The following is a 17260-nucleotide window of genomic DNA, read 5'->3' on the forward strand; positions in this document are numbered from 1 at the left end:
AAAATAATCCCACATCTTCACTGGTTCCATCACTTCCTTTTCCATAAGAATAACTCTTTAGTCGCCAGTCATCCATTCTTGTTAAAGAGAAGGTCATTGAACTATAACCTATATATTTTCGCACAGTTGTCGCTAACCATCGGGGACGAATATGTTGCGGCTGTCACTTCTCTTTAGAATCATCATCTTTCTTCGGCTCAAAATTTAACTTCACGAGGTAGAGCATCGTCAGCATAAGCAACTCATCATAAAAACGGAAAATGAGAGAGATCTTACAGTGTTGCCGTTATAAAATTCATTCCTATCTTGGTCATTCCACTGGTCATGCAGTGTTCGGATATTTATTTTCTGACTACTTCTTGTTGTCGTAGGCCGCGTATGGTTGTTACCGGTAGAATCTGATGTTGATGTTGCTTGTAGATCAGGAGTACTGCCATATCCCAAGAGACCTCCAACCATCCCAGTCACACCACCCACTACTCCGGAGACAAGGCCATATCCCGATGATATCACGCGACCTGGAAGACCGCTCATCACTCCAGATGGGGCGTATGCTTCGATATACGATGGTACTGGGACCATGACCAGACTAGCTGTTGGTCCCAATTCTAATTCCTCTAATGAACGCTCCTCTTCTGACACAGAGATAGTGCGGTTTGGGAGAGGAGTCAATATGTGTTTGAGATTGTAAGGCTGAGAACCATCTGAACGCTGAGTTTCAAGCCAAGGGCGAATATCCTTTCGAATTGTTGCCGAAGGTGGAAAGTTATGGCGAACTGAACTACCATCAAAGAGACGGATCTGCAGGCGATAATCTGATGCCTGTCTTTTCTCTGGCCTTTCTGCTGAAATATTCTTAGGAGTAGAGGAAGAAGTGGATGAAATGCCTTTCTCTTCTGCAGCGCGCTGCCTTCGGGCTTCCTGGTCATGTTTGATTTGATTCCGAATCCTCTCTCGCTCTTCTCTCTGTTCCTTTTGTTCGCGTTGTATCTTGAGTTGCAATGCACGACGGTCTTCTTTTTCTTGCATAGCCTTCTTCTCTTCGGCTGTCATCTGTTTGTCAGGCTGTTTGCCATCCCGTACATTCCGCCTATTTGTCCGCTCTGTCGACTCTATCGTAGCTTGATGGTTTTGGTATTGAGCTACGGGCGTGTGAGTTTGGTTCAGATCATGATCCGTCGTCGCCGTAGTTCCAATTGTTTGTGAATTTCCCTGTTGGGCAGCAGCAGGAGGGGGAGTAGGAGCAATCGGGGCCGTATTCGGATTTGGCGATGCTGCGAGCACCGTCTTCAACCTTGTCTGAAATTCATCCTTCATCGTCCCGGAAAAAATATATTCCTGTACCACACCATTCCTTATCACTATGAGGGTCGGATAGCTTTGGACGGGACATATCGAGATCAGAAATCCCGTTTCTCGGGTACCGGCTACGAGGCGAAGGGCAACCGCATAATTTGAAAGCAGCTCACGTAGCTAGTTATTTCAGAAATCAGTCGACTTCATTATCATATAGAGCTATCGGTACCTCATCGTTATCAAAATAATCATCTTCCCAACGAGTGCTTTCTTCCTGATTGTCTATACGACCGATTTTGTTAGTAAGTTGTGCTCGACACGGAACAGTTGGCATACCCCGAACGAAACAGACAACAGCCTTTGCCTCGCGCATGGCGAGAGCAATGCCGCTTTGTAAATCGCCTTGGTAGAACATTGCGAGCTACTGCATTATATCTGGCTTTGGTTCTCAAATGGGTTTGTGATGAAATCAATGGAATAGTAAATGATACGTAGTTGCTTGTCGGAGCGCATGTGATGCGGAGAGCTGATCATTTCGGCGATTGCCGCCGGTGAAATAATTGTGCCTGAGGCACCAATCCGCTCTGTCCATTGCTCGCATCTAGAAGAGCAAGCTTGATTTAGCCAAAAAGAAAAGAAAGAAGAGAAACAGAACATGTCCTATTCTGTTAGCTAGAAAGTCTACCAAGTTAAGTTTCATGAAGAGGTAAATTGAATTATGATTCCTAGGTCTAGGTATTGGAGTGAATTGTAAATATATAGAAATAATCATTGGTGATAGATTCGCAGAGTTGGCGTGCATTGGGTTGACCCCTAAAAAGAAGAAAAGTATCTTGTCTAGAATCGTCTGCGTTCAGGCTTCTCAACTTGAAAAATACCGAAGAGAACATTGTTTCATGGTATTGCAACGGTGATTTGAAACAGGCGAACCTAAGTAGCAGCAACAGCCTTGGCCCCAAACAGCTTCTCCCTCTTCAGGAGCATTCCCGTCACAAAACACAATGCTCCTGCCGTGATCACGAGAGCATAAAGGCGAGAAATAGATTTTACGATTATGTCTATCGCCTCGGTTTGAATATCGCTTGGCAAACTGTTGAGCAAAGTGCTCTGGGATCCGGCGACAGCACCGTGGATCTGCGAGGCAGTGAATCCCCGAGGAGTAAGAACTTTGCTCAGGTGAGTAAAGGTGACATTTTGGAACACAGTGCCGGAGATAGCCAGAGCGACAACCAAACCTCCAATTTGAGCAACGTTTATGAACCCGATTGCTGCTGCCATATCCTGGGGCGCAGCTTTAGAAGGGGCCACACTGTAGCCAATCTGAGCAACCAAACCAGCCCCGATGGCGATCAAGACCGAAAAGCCGTAGATAGTACCTGTATGAGTTGTGGCACTGGTTGTGTACATGAGAGCGGCGCCGACGAGTAGGAAAGCCCCGCCAACGATGTAAAGTACAATATAGTATCCCAGATACCCCAAGAGATGCCCAGAGCCCATGATGAAAACACTGAGAACACAGATAAACGGCAGCAATCTTACAGCAGATTCAATCCCGTTGTCACCATGTGAAAACTGGAACATAAGAGGGATGTAGTATATGACGACAAACATGGCGGTTGATCCGCACGCCGTGCAGATGTGTAATATGACCATGGTCCGAGAAGCGATGAATTGGATGGGGAACAGCCGGCGCTCGGGAGTAGTAAGTATAGCAAAGTACTGCTGGGCCATGAAGAGCAACAAGATCACGCCGCAGACTACCAAGGTGGCGATCGTCCGACCATCATTCCACTCCCATGTCACGCCTCCAAATGTAAGAGCCATTACAAAGGTGGTGTAAAGTCCCGCAATAAGAGTTGCGCCGACCCAGTCAAGCTCCTTTAGTTTCGTGAGTGTTGAGATTTCTGGTTGCGGGTTAAAGCTTGGGATGCAAAGGAGTGCTGGCGACAAAGCTCCAAAGATGACGAGGTTGATGTAGAAGGCCTGAAATGAGCTTGTTAGCATCAGTTGCCAGTGCACGTAAGACTTAATCCAATGACGTATACCCATCTCCATGAGGCACTCGAGTCAGCAAACGCGCCTCCTATGACAGGGCCCAAGATGGTTCCAGCTCCCCAGATCACACCGGTACCACCCATGTACGCAGGTCGCTCTTTTTCTAGGGTATTGATGGCAATCAGGTTCAACATGCCGAGATATAATCCCGCGCCGCCGACGCCAGCAATGACTCGTCCCACGATGAGAGCGTCCATATTGGGGGCGCCACCGCAGATAGCACTCCCGACGGCGAACACGACGATGCTTCCCAGATGAACATACTTGACATTAAACATTCCGTAAGCTTTCCCACTGGAGCAAGATGTTAGCTTGGCAATCCTCACTGGCGGCTTTGACGACTTACAAAGTCAAGATGGTGGCAACGGATCCTAGGGGAAACCCATCACCTATCCAAGCCAGCTGTCCGACATCTCCAAAAGTGTCTAGGACAGAGCTCTGGATGTCTGCAGCAATGGTATTGTCGAGCCCGTACAGAAAAATAGCGCAGTAGAGGCCGGCACAAACCAGTACCCATTTCCAACCCGTCACAGCTCTAGTTTCTGGCTGCAGCTCGGAGGAGTCGGGTGTGATTTGTTGCTCCTTCTCTGAAGCCTCATTGAAGGTCTTGTCGGAATCATCGAAAGGAGGTTGTTGCACGTCTGGTGCGGAAGCCATGGTGAGTTTCGGCCTGCAGAAATAGGCTTAAGATGAAGAGGACGAGAGTGCTTGCACGCCATGACCATGGTTTTTGGCTTCGATACATATAAATAATACCTCTGAGGGAAACCGAGGAGCGGGAGGAATGGTGGTGGGAGGCCGTCGACAGCATTATACGCGAATGAAAAAACATACACGAGACGATCTCGGGCTGACAAATGACGCTATTCTAGGTTAGCTGCCGTGTGGGATGCGTGAGGAAGGAGCGTCGCTAATTGCACATTTGTCAGGGAAGATCAGGGTCTAGAGCGGGAGCCGGGTCCACACCGCACGGGTGCTGCCGTAAGTGCTGACTATTTTGGCTTAGCGGTGCTGTCTCGGACCCGCATCCATTGACAAATGACGTCTCGTTCGCATTGGGCTTCTAGTTCTACAGATGAGGGAATCTCCAAGTCACTCCCGCTTCTCTTCTCTCCACCTATGTGGCTCTTATCCGGTATGGTACACACAGGGTTCAGCCGCGGTTGCGAACGCTGCCGGAACAAGCATCTGGCATGCGATCAAGCTAGGCCACAATGCACAAAGTGTGCCTCTTATCGAGCTTCTTTACGTGTTCTAAGAATTGGGTTAAGCTATGCGCATCTTTAGTGTTGCCTCAAATATTGAGTACATGGATGATAGGATAGCTAGCGCTTCTCACATAGGATCACGTCCTTGAAATATTGTCTTCATGTCAGCTAAATTTCCTTGGCCTTCATTACGTCCTCTAGCAAGTCATCTTTTACCAGGAGTACTAGGTTCAGTGATCGACCTCCTTTGATACTATAACCCACTGCGTGCACCTCGGGCCCAACCCACGTATTAATACCTGGTGCGTCCAGCCAATCTCTGAGGGCGTCATCTGTGATACTCTCTCTGTCTAGAAGAATTCTGTACGCCAAATCACCGGTGGGTTTCGGCCTTTTATTCATCCCTACTAGCTTTAGCCGAGTATCTGATCAGATGCCATCGGCAGCAAGCACGATATCCCCCTCATCTCTCCTCCCTCTATGCTCACGCTAATCTCTTCAGTTTGAGGCCGTTGCTCACCGTAATTCACACCACTGACTTTGCATCCAAGCTTAATCACGACGCCCAGCTCCATTGCTTTCTCTGCCATGGCCACTTGTAAGTCTGCACGGTGCTGATACCACAGGGGTGATCCGTGACGACCCTCTATCTCCTCTGCATACTGCGTACGTTCATCAAGCCATTCGCCATTAAACCTGCGCATTTCTGAAATATTCTGGAGGGGCAGCTTGAGGACCTAGAGTTTTAGCAGGGCCCCAGGCTGTCAGGAGGCGTGTGCCATTGGGCGTAATTTGCAGGCCAGCGCTACTTCGCGAAACTCTGGTACGGATTCTAGCACTGTGACACGATTACCGGCAAGGCGGGTAGCAATAGCAGCAGAAAGACCGCAGAGGCCACCGCCGATGATAATAAGGTGTAGAGGTGGTTCCGGGGCTGCCATGATGCTCTTGATGTTGAGTATACTGTGGACATCTAGATGATGCGTGCAGGTGTGACAGTGTCAGTGTTGGAGGTTGAAAATGAAGGAGCCAAAACTCGACGTTTAACAACTTCATAATTGCATAACCTTTTCGTCCTTGTCCATGTTGCTATCTCTCTCCTAACAAAACGCGGGCCCATATCCAAACGGGACTTCACGCCCCCACGTAGAATGTTACGCTCTACTCTGATGCGTTCGCTACTGTAGTAATAACTAAATAGAGAAATGTTTGCGATAAGACCATGTACATTACGATAACTAGACGGCATAACCTTTGCGGCAGAATCTATAACGAGATGAAGAAATATCTGCGAAATGATGCACTTCCATGTATGCATAAACTTTTATAGTGGGCCTCTCTGTGACACGTGGGGGCTATAATAGAGCCTATACGTACATGTAGTGGGGAACTGTAATTAAAAAATAAGATCGTAAAGTAGATCGATCTACCTATGCATGCCTTTTTGGCAACGCCGACGAGGCTTAGAAATGCGGCAAGGCTACATCAGCTGACGCCTCAGTTGAAGTGCCGATATTCATTTTGCGCGACTGATGATCGCATATATTCCTCTAGGCACCATTTCACCCCATCCGCGATAACCTCTGGCTGGGTCAATTCAATCCTATGGCCACTTTCTTCGGCGATCAAAACCTTTGAATTGGTGGAGTAGACCAATCCATGCCGGATGGCCAACGCTTTGAGGACTTCCAAAGGCTGAACCGTCCATCACCGGATATTCTACGTCTACTAACTTCGACAGTGATATCCTTCCACAAACGCCTCACACTGACCTTGGTAGTCTGACCTTTGTGTTTTCGTCAACACCTGGTCTCCGAGTGCTCCCCCCTGATGTCGCGCAGAAGCCTGGCGCCTACAGTGAGTCTGACTGGCTCTATGTTGAGCCACGAGCTGGGCACGCCATTTGCCAACATCGGTGACTGCATCACCATGATGACTAATGGCCTACTCAGAAGTGCCCTCCGCCGAGTTGGCCCTGTTACTGGATGCGCCATGCTCGAATGTTACAGTCTGGCATACCTCATGTGGCCTGAGGATCAAACAGTGCTGCGCCCTCTAGATAGTCCCCTCATCCCTCAATCTGTTGCCCCTGAGGGAGCCGCTGTTACCAATGATGCATTGAGCAGAAAGAAATTCATGGCCCTCCGCGGCACAAAGGATGCGGGCAATTTTGATCAAATTCTTACTGGCGGCCGAGGAATTCTAGTTTAGGGAATGGAATGACTGGATACAGAGCTGATTTTATGTACACCTGATTTGTCTTCTTTTTTCTATTATTTTTTTCTTGAGCAGCGTAATTTGGGAGATCGAATAAGCAGGATTATCTACTTTCCTTACTTTTTGATTTAGAGCAAATAGGTGGCACTCATCGTGGAAATGTGTAGGCTTCTACGATGTGAAGATATAGTATAGCGGATGCCGACACTGAGCAATAAAGCTAAATATTAGCAGAATGGCAAAGGTAGCAGCAACAGCATATTAATTGCGAAAGGTTTTTGGTCGAAGACGAAGGGTATAGCGCAACTTTATTCACATGGTTGATCAAGGGAATGCGGACTGCGCTCCATGTTTGGACAAATTCAAAAAGAGCGAAAAAGAAAAGAGCAATATATCTCAAGTCTAAACTTTCAAAATCAATTCCCAAATACCTTCACCAGATCCGAATTGAGTAGTCTCAAATTGAAATCGTCCGTCCATCTTCGCAGCACAAAAACTAAAGGCAATCTGGATGCACATATCCCACCCGGATATAACATTATCTAACCAATAGCCCTAGTATAAAGTCACTTTTGGCGCTCAATGAGGGCCGTGATATGGTATGCATGTTGTAAAATATCAGACGTTATGAGGCTTGCGTTTTCATCCGAGGTGACAGTTTTGGACTCCCGGGTTACAATGTATACCTAAATATATGATTCTTGTGTTCAATTTTTGGCCCTCTCTTTCCTGCAGACTTGCGGGATAGGAGAAACCCTCTCTGAAAATTGGAGCAGTTGTACGCGTCAAGTATTGAGAACTAACCTCCTAAGGATATTGCTCGTATCATGCAGATTCGTCTATCTTCTATTCGGTCTTGGGCTATTGATCTTCTCTAGAGCTCCTAGTCAGTCATGATAGTAGTATTCTTTCATATTGGCTAGCCGCAATTGCCAATCTTCGAGTTTCCAAGAGGCGATGGCAAGATCTCATCAGAATTTTGGAAGAACGAGGGAAATCACATTTGCTTTCCATGTGCGGCCATGTCACCTATTGTACGAAACATTATAGATATATGCCGCGCAGGAAACAGCTAAAGAAATTCTTAACCTATTTTGTAACATATACCTAGGCACAGCCCATGTCAACAAGCATCTGAGATAGATGCGAGGAACTTTGCCCAGCTGTCCCCATATTCCACTGCCAAACTCGATGATCAAAAGCAGTACAATAAGTGAGTACAAACAGTGTCCATAGTATATGCAATCCGATAACATTTCTTTAAATCCTGGTGTATCTTCTTGAACACTAAAAGTTGAGGACCAGCATGGCTAGTCCTAGTAGTACCAGTCACACACCGAAGTCATGAAAGCTAGTTGAAACAAACATCTTTACGTAGACAAATATACTCTGGATAAACAAAATCTCTATCAATCAAACTTCAAAGAGACAGTAGGGCTTGATATGTAGAATTGCCTAATTAGGACTAGCGCTAGTAGCTAAAGCAGCGGCGGCTCTACGGAACATTTCTGTTCATCGTCAACATCATTGATTGCTCTATTTGCACAGAGCAATTGGCTTGTATCAAGATGACACCCTCGCTCTTTGGTCTGTCGAAGACTACTAGCTCGTCTAGTAGTAGGCTATTGCTTTTATTACCACACAAACGTCCACTTCAAGTATCATCGGCCTTCGAGTTCGTATGCCTACGATGCCGACGTCAACAACTGCAGCATCTCCAGCAACAACAACTGCCCTTCAGCTCTAGCAGCAGGCGTTGGAATCAGCAACCAGCCGATGATCCCCAGTGGGTGTCTCCTATTGACCGGCCGTCACAAATTGTACGTGTTGGCGGCCGTCACGGTCCGGGGCTTATTCTTCTTGGTAGCACCCCCTCCGCCCATCCAATCGGTTTTTAAGACACATTTTTGACTTATTTTGCTACTGAAAAAGCTCTCATCCCAATAACAGCGTTTGTCCTGGGAACATGGCAAGTGCAAAGACTCGACTGGAAAACGAAACTAATCGCCAAATTCGAAGACCGCCTAGTCAAGCCTCCACTACCTTTACCACCGCGCATTGATCCCAGCGTAATCCCCGAATTCGACTACCGACGAATCGTAGCAACCGGGAAATTTCGGCACGATCAAGAAATGCTTATTGGGCCGCGGATGAACGAGGGCGAAGAAGGCTATATTGTCATTACGCCGTTGGAAAGAAACACAGATGATGGTAAAAGTACTAGCACGGTGCTGATCAACCGAGGCTGGATATCGAAGAAATTGAAGGACCAGAAAGATCGGCCATTGGGTGTGCCTACTGGTGAAGTTGTGGTTGAAGGCTTGTTGAGGGAACCCATTAAGAAGAACTATTTTACCCCGGAGAACAGACCGGACAAAGGGGAGTTTTATTTTCCGGATGTTGAGCAAATGGCCGAATTGGCGGGAAGCCAGCCTGTTTTGATTGAGGAGACCATGGGTATGTTTGAAAGCTTCCTCTTATGATTTGTTTCTTATTTGAAGGGATGTGCTGATTTCTACCAGTTCCTGATTTGATTGAGTCCTATGAGCGAACATCAAAGGGTATACCCATCGGCCGACCGGCGCAAGTGAATCTGAGGAACAATCATCTTCAGTACATTTTTACATGGTATGTCCATATATATCATTCATTGGTCACACTCTAATCGATCGACGTTGACATCTATATCAGGTACGGTCTGTCCGTGTCAACAGCAATCATGCTGTGGATGGTTGTTCGCAAACGTCCAAATGAAGCACTTCGTCGAATTCGCCAAAGCAAAAACATGTAAATTTCATCTCGGCTCAGGAGGCCAAAATTCGATATACGATATGACATACTTGTGTTGTGTATGATATGTACATCAGTATGCAGTCTTTTCCTCAATCAGGACCAAGCCTTGTATATAGAGCCAACTCCATAAATCCGGTCTTCAACCCCTTGGGTCCTGCATTGCGCGATGCAGCGGGATTTTATATACGTCTCCTGCAAATGTCGCTATGTTCTTAAGATATTCCATCAATAGCCAGACATGCAGCGACTCTGTATCGACAATTATCGACGGCGGGAGAATATCGAAAATTTCTAATGATTATTGTTACCAACAGCAAAGATGAGCAGTGGCTGGTCGGCTAGGGCGGTAATGACAGTCGTATATCTTGTAACAGCTCCTTTGGCAAGTGTTTCTGGGCCAACGAAAATACCGTATTTGTACTATTGACGTGACGTTGTCTGTTCATACATAAGTGAGGAGAAAGGTTCAGCAAATGGAATTTAAAAATGGAAGAGATAGGACCATACCGTCGCATTAGTGTCATCACATCGCTCTCGTCAATAGTCTTCCGATTTGCATGTTTCGCATACGTGGCAAGATCCTCACTGGCTTGTTCAAAAAACCATTCGGAAGCCTGTTCAATGGCAGTGAGGGTTTCTTTGTTGATTTTGGATTTTGCACCTGCTCCCACACGGGCGAAACGCGTGGCCAGTCTTTTGACCACGCCCGTGGGTAGCGTAGGGACGGGAATTCCATGACGGGATAGCTTCTTTTCTTTTCGACTCTTTGTACGTGGCTCGTCTCTGAGACCGCCTCCGACAAGTTCAGCTCCAGCTTCGGCAGTACCTGTAGTACCGGCGTCGGATACTTGATCTGCCATATTCACCTCAAAGCCTCCGAAATCTCCTGCTCCTGCGTCATCGGAAGACGGATATGGAATATCATCGGCTTGTTCAGTCTGCAGCATAAAATCCTCTTCCTCGTTTCGCAGAGGGTCAAGTCCCGCTGCTGGAGCAACGGGACTTGGGAAATTGAAATCCAGATTGAATCGCCCTAGATCCGCAGTTTCACCGCTGGTGGTAGATTGTTAGGGTGCTTTTGTTCGGTACAAAAAGGTGCGGTTTTTTCAAATGACTTACCCAGCGTCGAATGCTGCCTCATCCAGCTGCGACTGCTCAATGCCCCCCCCATCGTCATCCTGAGGAAACATCGTGGTGTCACCGTGTTCTGAGAAAGCATCTAGCCGCGTAAGGTCGCCAAAGTTTTCACTCAATCTTACGTCTCCGAAGCTCATTCTCTCCAACCGTTGCCGATCCTGTTCGCTGATGGCTCTTCGTGGGTATTCCACGGACCGTTGCGTAATGTCGTCTTCATCGAACTGCAAGGATAGCCGTGGCGGAGGGAGATCTGGACTGCCATTTTCACTTGTCCCGCTATCGACATCAATTGGCAGAGACAGACGCGGACGCTCCGGCAAGGGCTCATTGTCAAGAACCAATGTCTCATCTTCTTCCTCTGATGATGAATCCTCCGGACTTGGGCTTCGTTCTTCTTGTGGAGACGACTGTATAGGTTTGGAAATGGGGGCCAATGCTGTAGAAATGAAAATTATAAGCATATGATTCTCTTTACGGATATCAGCGTCTTCATTTACTTCTGCCAAGATTTCGCAAGATGTCAAAGGCTGTTTCTTGTTGTGGGCCACGTGTGCTCCGTCGCCTGTCTCTTCCGGGCGTATTTACACGACGCTGTATTGCGCGAAGGCCAAATGGTGTCAAAGGACCGGCGCGAGGAGTTCGTCGGGTTGCTGAGCGGAGAATGGAGGGGGTCCCTAGTGCGGTATATCGAGGTGTTGTAGGCTGTATCTCTGACGCTGTTGAAATCTGAAGTTAAAAAATAAAACTGTTAGATAGATTTGTCCAGCCTTTCGATTTTTATTCTTTTGGGCGAAGTCAACATACAGTATGTGTCATGAAATCTTGATCCTCCATGTTTGTTGACATCCGCTTGGGAGGTCGACCGCGGTTGTGTCTTGGAGTCGCCATTGCGAGCTGGCAGCTCACAGAACAAGCCTGTATTCAATTCAAATGCTGCAATCCCCAATTTGCAACCTCAGCTAGACGATAAATCAAGTCTCTATGCCAGGGACAGACTTGACGTCGATGTATGCGTGAGGGAACGCGTTGCGACAGTCGCGTGGAGCTTTTTCGATAGGCTATCGACTTTCCCCAAAATAGCTAGTTCGTCAGTTATCGATAAGATAGTGACTAAGCATGCAAATGCGACAAAAGAAAAAAACCGCAAAATTTCTTGAGTCTTCATGTTGAAATAAAAAAGACTTACCTCAGAACGAGCACTGTCCGAATCATCAATAACTATGGCAGGAACTCAAGCTCCAAAGGTCCAGGACAAAAAGCGAAAGAGGGACGACGGCGACAAGACAGCGCCAGCTAGCAAGAAGCAAGAACGAAGCAAGGACAAAAAGTTCAGCAGCAAAAAGAACAACTACAACGGCAAGAATAAAAATAAGAAGGGCCAGGACGATAAGAAATTCAACAAACAAACGAATGCCTACCAGCAGCCGGAAAGAGAAGAGGGGGTTGACGAAACTATCAGCAAGATGAATGAGCAAATCCTCGCAGACTATTTTATGCAAAAGGCCAAATCGCATAACAAAGACTTGACAGCTGTCGAACTCAGTGACATGAGTGTCCCTGGTAAGATTTTATTCGGAGTTGAATTGGGATATTCTTTTTTTTCCCCTCTTGTTCCTACTAACCAACAAAAATAGTGCACGCATTTCTCGACACCACATCATTTGAGCCATCGCGAGATTTGGAGCAGTTGCCCGATTTCCTCAAGACCTACAGTCCCGATAAAGGCGCTCGCCTGGGCGATGCATCGGAAGAGAAGGGCAGCCCGCACACACTGGTGATAGCTGCAGCAGGACTTCGGGCAGCCGATTTGGTCCGGTGAGTGAATTAGTGCACTAGACAAATATGAAATATCTGGTTACTAAACGGAATCTTTTTTCTTCTCTTTGCAGTGCTCTGCGGTCTTTTCAGAGCAAGGATGCTGCAGTAGCGAAGCTATTCGCGAAGCATATCAAAATAGAGGAAGCCAAGCAGTTTCTCGAACGATCTCGAGTCAGCATCGGCGTCGGCACTCCACAACGGATCATTGATCTTTTAGAATCGGGTATGTCAAGTTCTTTTGCCGTTGCTTTGCTTTATTTTGGTCATGCTGACTCGTTGACACGCCAGGCACACTCAAAACTACGGGACTAGAACGCATTGTGATTGACGGTTCGCATATCGACCAAAAAAAGCGTGGTATTTTTGACATGAAAGAAGTATATGCTCCTTTGTTGAAACTCCTGGCGCGAGACGAATTTCGGAAACGGTACGGACCGAAGGAGAAGAGCCTGATGGTCCTTGTATATTGATTCTATTCGATTCTGTAGAAAGCATCAGGCTGGCGTTCTTTGTTTATTAGTTCATTCCTTTTTTTTTTCCCCTCTTTATATTCATGGAAATATGGAGTATAGTCCGTGACTTTCCCGCTGTGATTCCTGCAAGAGACATCCACCGATGAACAACGAAAAGACAAGTCAGCCGAACCATACCGAGGTAGGCAAGGGACCAGAATATTCTAGTGCAGCACGCTTATTCCCGAGGACGGAGATTTGGGACAATGCACGGAGGATATTTATTAATATCATTCAAGGCTTCAGCGCATGCTTCAAAAAGGCCGTGTAATTCAACTTGTATTGTATTAAACCCCGGTAATATTACGGCGCCATCCCGATACAAGGTAAAGCTAAACGGAACTAGATTAGCTCCACATAGCCAGCCACTACCATTGGCTATTAACACGCATAGTGGGGGCCCCTGGCCCTGTCTCTCGGGACGGCCTAGGAGAAATACGTAACAATACATTGCGTCAGTAACTACTAACAAGTGACATCTTCGTTCTTAGTCGCAGAACTTCAACCGATACTCAGACTCACTCATGCCCAACATACACTAAACAGCACTTTTCATGCTGAGTTATTTTTGCCAGCGCCATAGGTCTAGTTCAAAAGTTATGCAGATGCGGCATCAATGCGCCCGCCAACATCCATCACAAACGCTAGCTCCGCCTTTCACTCATAAGGGATAACCCGAGAGTCAGAAGGCGCCCGGGACGAACACAAGGGCAAATAACGGGTGTCGTGTACTACATAGACCTATATATCGATGGCATCCTATCGGTGAGAACGAGGGAGCGAAGACACGCAATTTTTTTTTCTTTCTTTTCACCGACTAGCGGAGAGCCAGACTCAGAAAATGGCGGTCGTCGATAGAGCTTCAAGTAATGCTCGTCCGATAAGCAGCAGCAATGCAACACCAAAAGTGGGCGAGCCACTGCATGTCGACGTACGCGTGCTCTCGATCTTTCCACGCAAAGTATGAGTAAAATCACTAACACCGATTTCACATGGCACTATATAGAGAGATCTCAAAGACACTGTTTGCGACGCAGCCTCCACAATCGACGACCGCACGACGATTGTGTCCTCTATAAAGCATTATAAATATGAGAATGGCCGGCGGTATCATTCCTTTCGAGACGGCGAATACTTGCTTCCCAACGACGAGCGGGAGCAGGAACGCTTAGAGCTGCTAAACCACATATTTAGGATGCTGTTAAGTGGCGAATTATGCCGGGCTCCGATCGATAATCCTACCAGAGTCCTGGATTTTGGCACAGGTACAGGTGTATGGGCCATTGACTTTGCAGAGGTATTTCCCCAGGCCGAAGTACTAGGGACGGATTTGAGTCCGATCCAGCCATCGTGGTTCCCGTCCAATTGTCGATTTGAGGTGGATGATGCAGAAAGCGAATGGCTGTACGGCAATAAACCTTTTGATTACATTCACGGACGGGGCATGACGGGCGGAATCGGCGACTGGCGGAAACTAATTCGCCAGGCCTATGACAATCTACGGCCTGGTGGGTGGTTGGAGTTGCAAGAATACGAAACAGAGATTATGTCAGACGATGGCACTCATCTACAGGCACAGAGCTTTATGCTATGGCAAACCCAATTGAATGAGGCCAGTCGGCTCTTTGGCAAGGCTTTCACGGACTACCATTATCATAAGCAGCGGATGGAAGAGGCGGGCTTTGTTGATGTCGTTGACGATGCGTTCAAGGTGTGTGCCACATTCTATGTTCATAGAAAGGAGAAAGAAAGAGGCGGATTAACATTTCGAATGACTAGGTCCCCATAGGCACATGGCCCAGAGACAGGCGCATGAAAGAAATTGGCAAATTCCAGCTCTACCAGATGCTTGAGGCAGTCGAACCGTTCACGCTGGCGGTTTTCACTCGCGTGCTGAAATGGAGACCTGAGGAAACGCGAGATTTGATCGATAAAGTCAAGGCCGAAGTGTGCAATCCGCAATTCCATATTTACTCCCTGTTTCGGTTTGTATATGGACGCAAGCCTGAGCGCTAGCCAGCGGGTTTGATTTCTCACGTTGTTTCAGATGGTGTTGCATGTGGGAGGTTGTCTGGCTGGAAAGCTTCGTATATATTTGAGTCTGCACATAAGCATTGTTTACTTTATTCTGCCTCCCACCACACCGCCTTGTTCCTCGAACACCGCAGCGCAGCTCTTTGATTGGCCAGAACTCCGGAGCAGCGGCAGAAAAGATTAAAAAAAATAGGCCAATTGATATATATTCCCAATTATGTCTTCTGTTCCTCCTCCTATCCTCCCTTCCCTTATTCCAAGAAGTATCTATCCGAGACAAAAAAAGGGGGAACCAATCTTACCGTCGTCAGAAAGATAACAAAACACAAAAAATTAATAAATATAAAAATGGGCGACAAAAAACGAAAGCGTGAAGAAGCCGCGGGGGCCGCCGAACAGAAACCCAAACGCATAAAAAACAAAGCCAAATACCAGCCCAAGGGCAACAAAGCGCGAAAGAAGGCTGCTGCTCCATTGATGAATGGCGCGAATGCAATTCCTGTAGGGGTACGCGAAAGCCTGACTACTCGTGCTGAACCTGAATCCGAATCGAAAGAAGATGTGCCAATGGCAGAAGCACCAAAGGGAGATGATCAAGAAGATAAAGGCAAGGAGAGCAACACCAATGACTTTTTCATGATTGATACTACGCCTATGGATGCCCAGGAGGTGGAAGAGAAGACAAAGAGCAAGGCACAAAAGAAGAAGGAACAGAAGGAGCAGCAGATGACCAAAGAAGACATTGCCGCTAGAGAGGAGAAAAAGGCGGCTAGGAAGGAAAACAAGAAGAAAGAAGATAAGATCAAGAGGGAGAAAAATGCTCTGGAAAACAAGGAGAAGAGGGAGCAAAAGGAGGAGGAGAAGAGGGGACGGAAAGAGCTGATAAAGGCGGGGAAGGAGAAGAAAGAACTAGCAAAACAGGAGGAGAAGAGAAAGAAGAAGGTTGAAGGAAAAGAAGAGAAGAAGGAATCTGATTCCTCTTCCTCCGATTCCGAGTCTGAAGTAAAACAGAAGACCACTACTACTACTTCTCCTAAAGAGACTCTCAAAGAGAAGAACCCCGCCCGCGGCAAGCAGACTGACACCAAACCAGCCAAAGCTGAGGAAGGGCAATTAGGCTCAGACAACAAGTCTCGCTTCATCGTTTTTGTCGGTGTGTATAGCCGTGTCTATCCCTCAGAAGACATTGAGATTTTACTGACATATACGACTCGCTAAAACAGGAAATCTCCCCTTCACTGCCAGCACCGACAGTGTCAAGGCACACTTTTCCAAGATCGAGCCCATCTCCGTTCGTGTAGCCACCGACAAGAAAGACACCGACAAATGCCGGGGCTTTGGATTTGTTGAATTCGAGCAATTCGATCGCATGCAGACGTGCTTGAAGCTGTATCATCATTCGTCATTCGACGATGGAAAGAGTCCGGCAAGGAAGATCAATGTTGAGCTTACGTATGTTTCTCTTATCCCCCCCCTTTCTTTCATTGCTTCCAAATGAACCCCTGTTAATAAATTGATGAATTGAATGCATGGACACTAATCCGATATACCAATCCATACAGAGCCGGCGGAGGCGGGAAATCAACAACGCGCAAGACTAAACTGAGAGAAAAGAATCAAAAACTCGCCGAGGAGCGTGCAAAACTGGCCGCGGAAAAAGGAAAGAAGAAGAAGCAAAGCAATCAGGATGGACAGCAGGACGGGAACGAGAATGAGAATGGTGAAGACGCTGGAGGCGAGTTTGCGGGAATTCATCCAAGTCGATTGAACAGGATGGCTTAAATATAATTTTCTCTTTTCTTTCTTTCTATTCATGCGCTCTTTTTGGCTAAGTTTATATGCAAATCCTCCATGTCGATATTAATTCTTCATCAAAAGTCTATTTCGGTGTTTTACCTCCTAGCCAGGTTTCTCTCTGTAGTTCTCGTGGACTTTAAAAGTGTTGCAAGGAGAAGATCTATTCGAATATACAATATATACGTTATCTGTCCACGTCACTGACATTGCCTGCTCTTGTTAGAACAAGCCAAGTAACAAGTGACTTTGAAAGAGAGATCGAGATTGTGAATAAATCATATATCGTATCGAGGAAAGAGAAACACATTCCAAAAAGAGAAAGAGAACGCCTCAAAATTAGAATCAATCAATCAATCAAGCCAGTTGAGCTGAACAGACGGTATACATAATATA

The 17260-nt window shown here is 46.8% G+C and overlaps 9 protein-coding genes across 9 annotated transcripts; 5 read left to right on the forward strand and 4 right to left on the reverse strand.

Annotated features, from left to right (window-relative positions):
- Positions 1-163: 163 nt before the first annotated feature.
- Positions 164-1711, reverse strand: UA08_01986 (hypothetical protein; the record flags this gene model as incomplete). Its single annotated transcript, XM_020261710.1, has 4 exons — positions 164-208; positions 277-1473; positions 1526-1578; positions 1633-1711. The coding sequence occupies 4 exons, from the start codon at positions 1709-1711 to the stop codon at positions 164-166; spliced, it is 1374 nt and encodes a 457-aa protein (XP_020123559.1).
- A 515-nt stretch (positions 1712-2226) lies between these two features.
- UA08_01987 (hypothetical protein) lies at positions 2227-4008 on the reverse strand (the record flags this gene model as incomplete). Its single annotated transcript, XM_020261711.1, has 3 exons — positions 2227-3279; positions 3342-3645; positions 3698-4008. 3 exons carry the CDS (start codon positions 4006-4008, stop codon positions 2227-2229), a joined length of 1668 nt encoding a protein of 555 aa, XP_020123558.1.
- Positions 4009-4972: 964 nt separating this feature from the next.
- On the reverse strand, positions 4973-5500 carry UA08_01988 (hypothetical protein; the record flags this gene model as incomplete). Its single annotated transcript, XM_020261712.1, has 2 exons — positions 4973-5296; positions 5369-5500. The coding sequence occupies 2 exons, from the start codon at positions 5498-5500 to the stop codon at positions 4973-4975; spliced, it is 456 nt and encodes a 151-aa protein (XP_020123557.1).
- An 889-nt stretch (positions 5501-6389) lies between these two features.
- On the forward strand, positions 6390-6770 carry UA08_01989 (hypothetical protein; the record flags this gene model as incomplete). Its single annotated transcript, XM_020261714.1, has 1 exon — positions 6390-6770. The coding sequence occupies one exon, from the start codon at positions 6390-6392 to the stop codon at positions 6768-6770; it is 381 nt and encodes a 126-aa protein (XP_020123556.1).
- Positions 6771-8344: 1574 nt separating this feature from the next.
- UA08_01990 (hypothetical protein) lies at positions 8345-9567 on the forward strand (the record flags this gene model as incomplete). The annotated part of the gene is made up of 5 exons (XM_020261715.1): positions 8345-8363; positions 8398-8562; positions 8709-9233; positions 9299-9404; positions 9468-9567. 5 exons carry the CDS (start codon positions 8345-8347, stop codon positions 9565-9567), a joined length of 915 nt encoding a protein of 304 aa, XP_020123035.1.
- A 293-nt stretch (positions 9568-9860) lies between these two features.
- Positions 9861-11594, reverse strand: UA08_01991 (hypothetical protein; the record flags this gene model as incomplete). The annotated part of the gene is made up of 5 exons (XM_020261716.1): positions 9861-9989; positions 10097-10622; positions 10689-11142; positions 11204-11432; positions 11511-11594. 5 exons carry the CDS (start codon positions 11592-11594, stop codon positions 9861-9863), a joined length of 1422 nt encoding a protein of 473 aa, XP_020123036.1.
- A 332-nt stretch (positions 11595-11926) lies between these two features.
- Positions 11927-12994, forward strand: UA08_01992 (hypothetical protein; the record flags this gene model as incomplete). Its single annotated transcript, XM_020261717.1, has 4 exons — positions 11927-12266; positions 12341-12521; positions 12596-12747; positions 12813-12994. 4 exons carry the CDS (start codon positions 11927-11929, stop codon positions 12992-12994), a joined length of 855 nt encoding a protein of 284 aa, XP_020123037.1.
- Positions 12995-13877: 883 nt separating this feature from the next.
- Positions 13878-15052, forward strand: UA08_01993 (hypothetical protein; the record flags this gene model as incomplete). Its single annotated transcript, XM_020261718.1, has 3 exons — positions 13878-13967; positions 14043-14747; positions 14816-15052. The coding sequence occupies 3 exons, from the start codon at positions 13878-13880 to the stop codon at positions 15050-15052; spliced, it is 1032 nt and encodes a 343-aa protein (XP_020123038.1).
- Positions 15053-15418: 366 nt separating this feature from the next.
- Positions 15419-16852, forward strand: UA08_01994 (hypothetical protein; the record flags this gene model as incomplete). Its single annotated transcript, XM_020261719.1, has 3 exons — positions 15419-16223; positions 16294-16522; positions 16633-16852. The coding sequence occupies 3 exons, from the start codon at positions 15419-15421 to the stop codon at positions 16850-16852; spliced, it is 1254 nt and encodes a 417-aa protein (XP_020123039.1).
- Between the last annotated feature and the right edge of the window lie 408 nt (positions 16853-17260).

Source organism: Talaromyces atroroseus (assembly GCF_001907595.1).
Source record: "Talaromyces atroroseus strain IBT 11181 chromosome Unknown scaffold_1, whole genome shotgun sequence".
Lineage (NCBI taxonomy): Eukaryota > Fungi > Ascomycota > Eurotiomycetes > Eurotiales > Trichocomaceae > Talaromyces > Talaromyces atroroseus.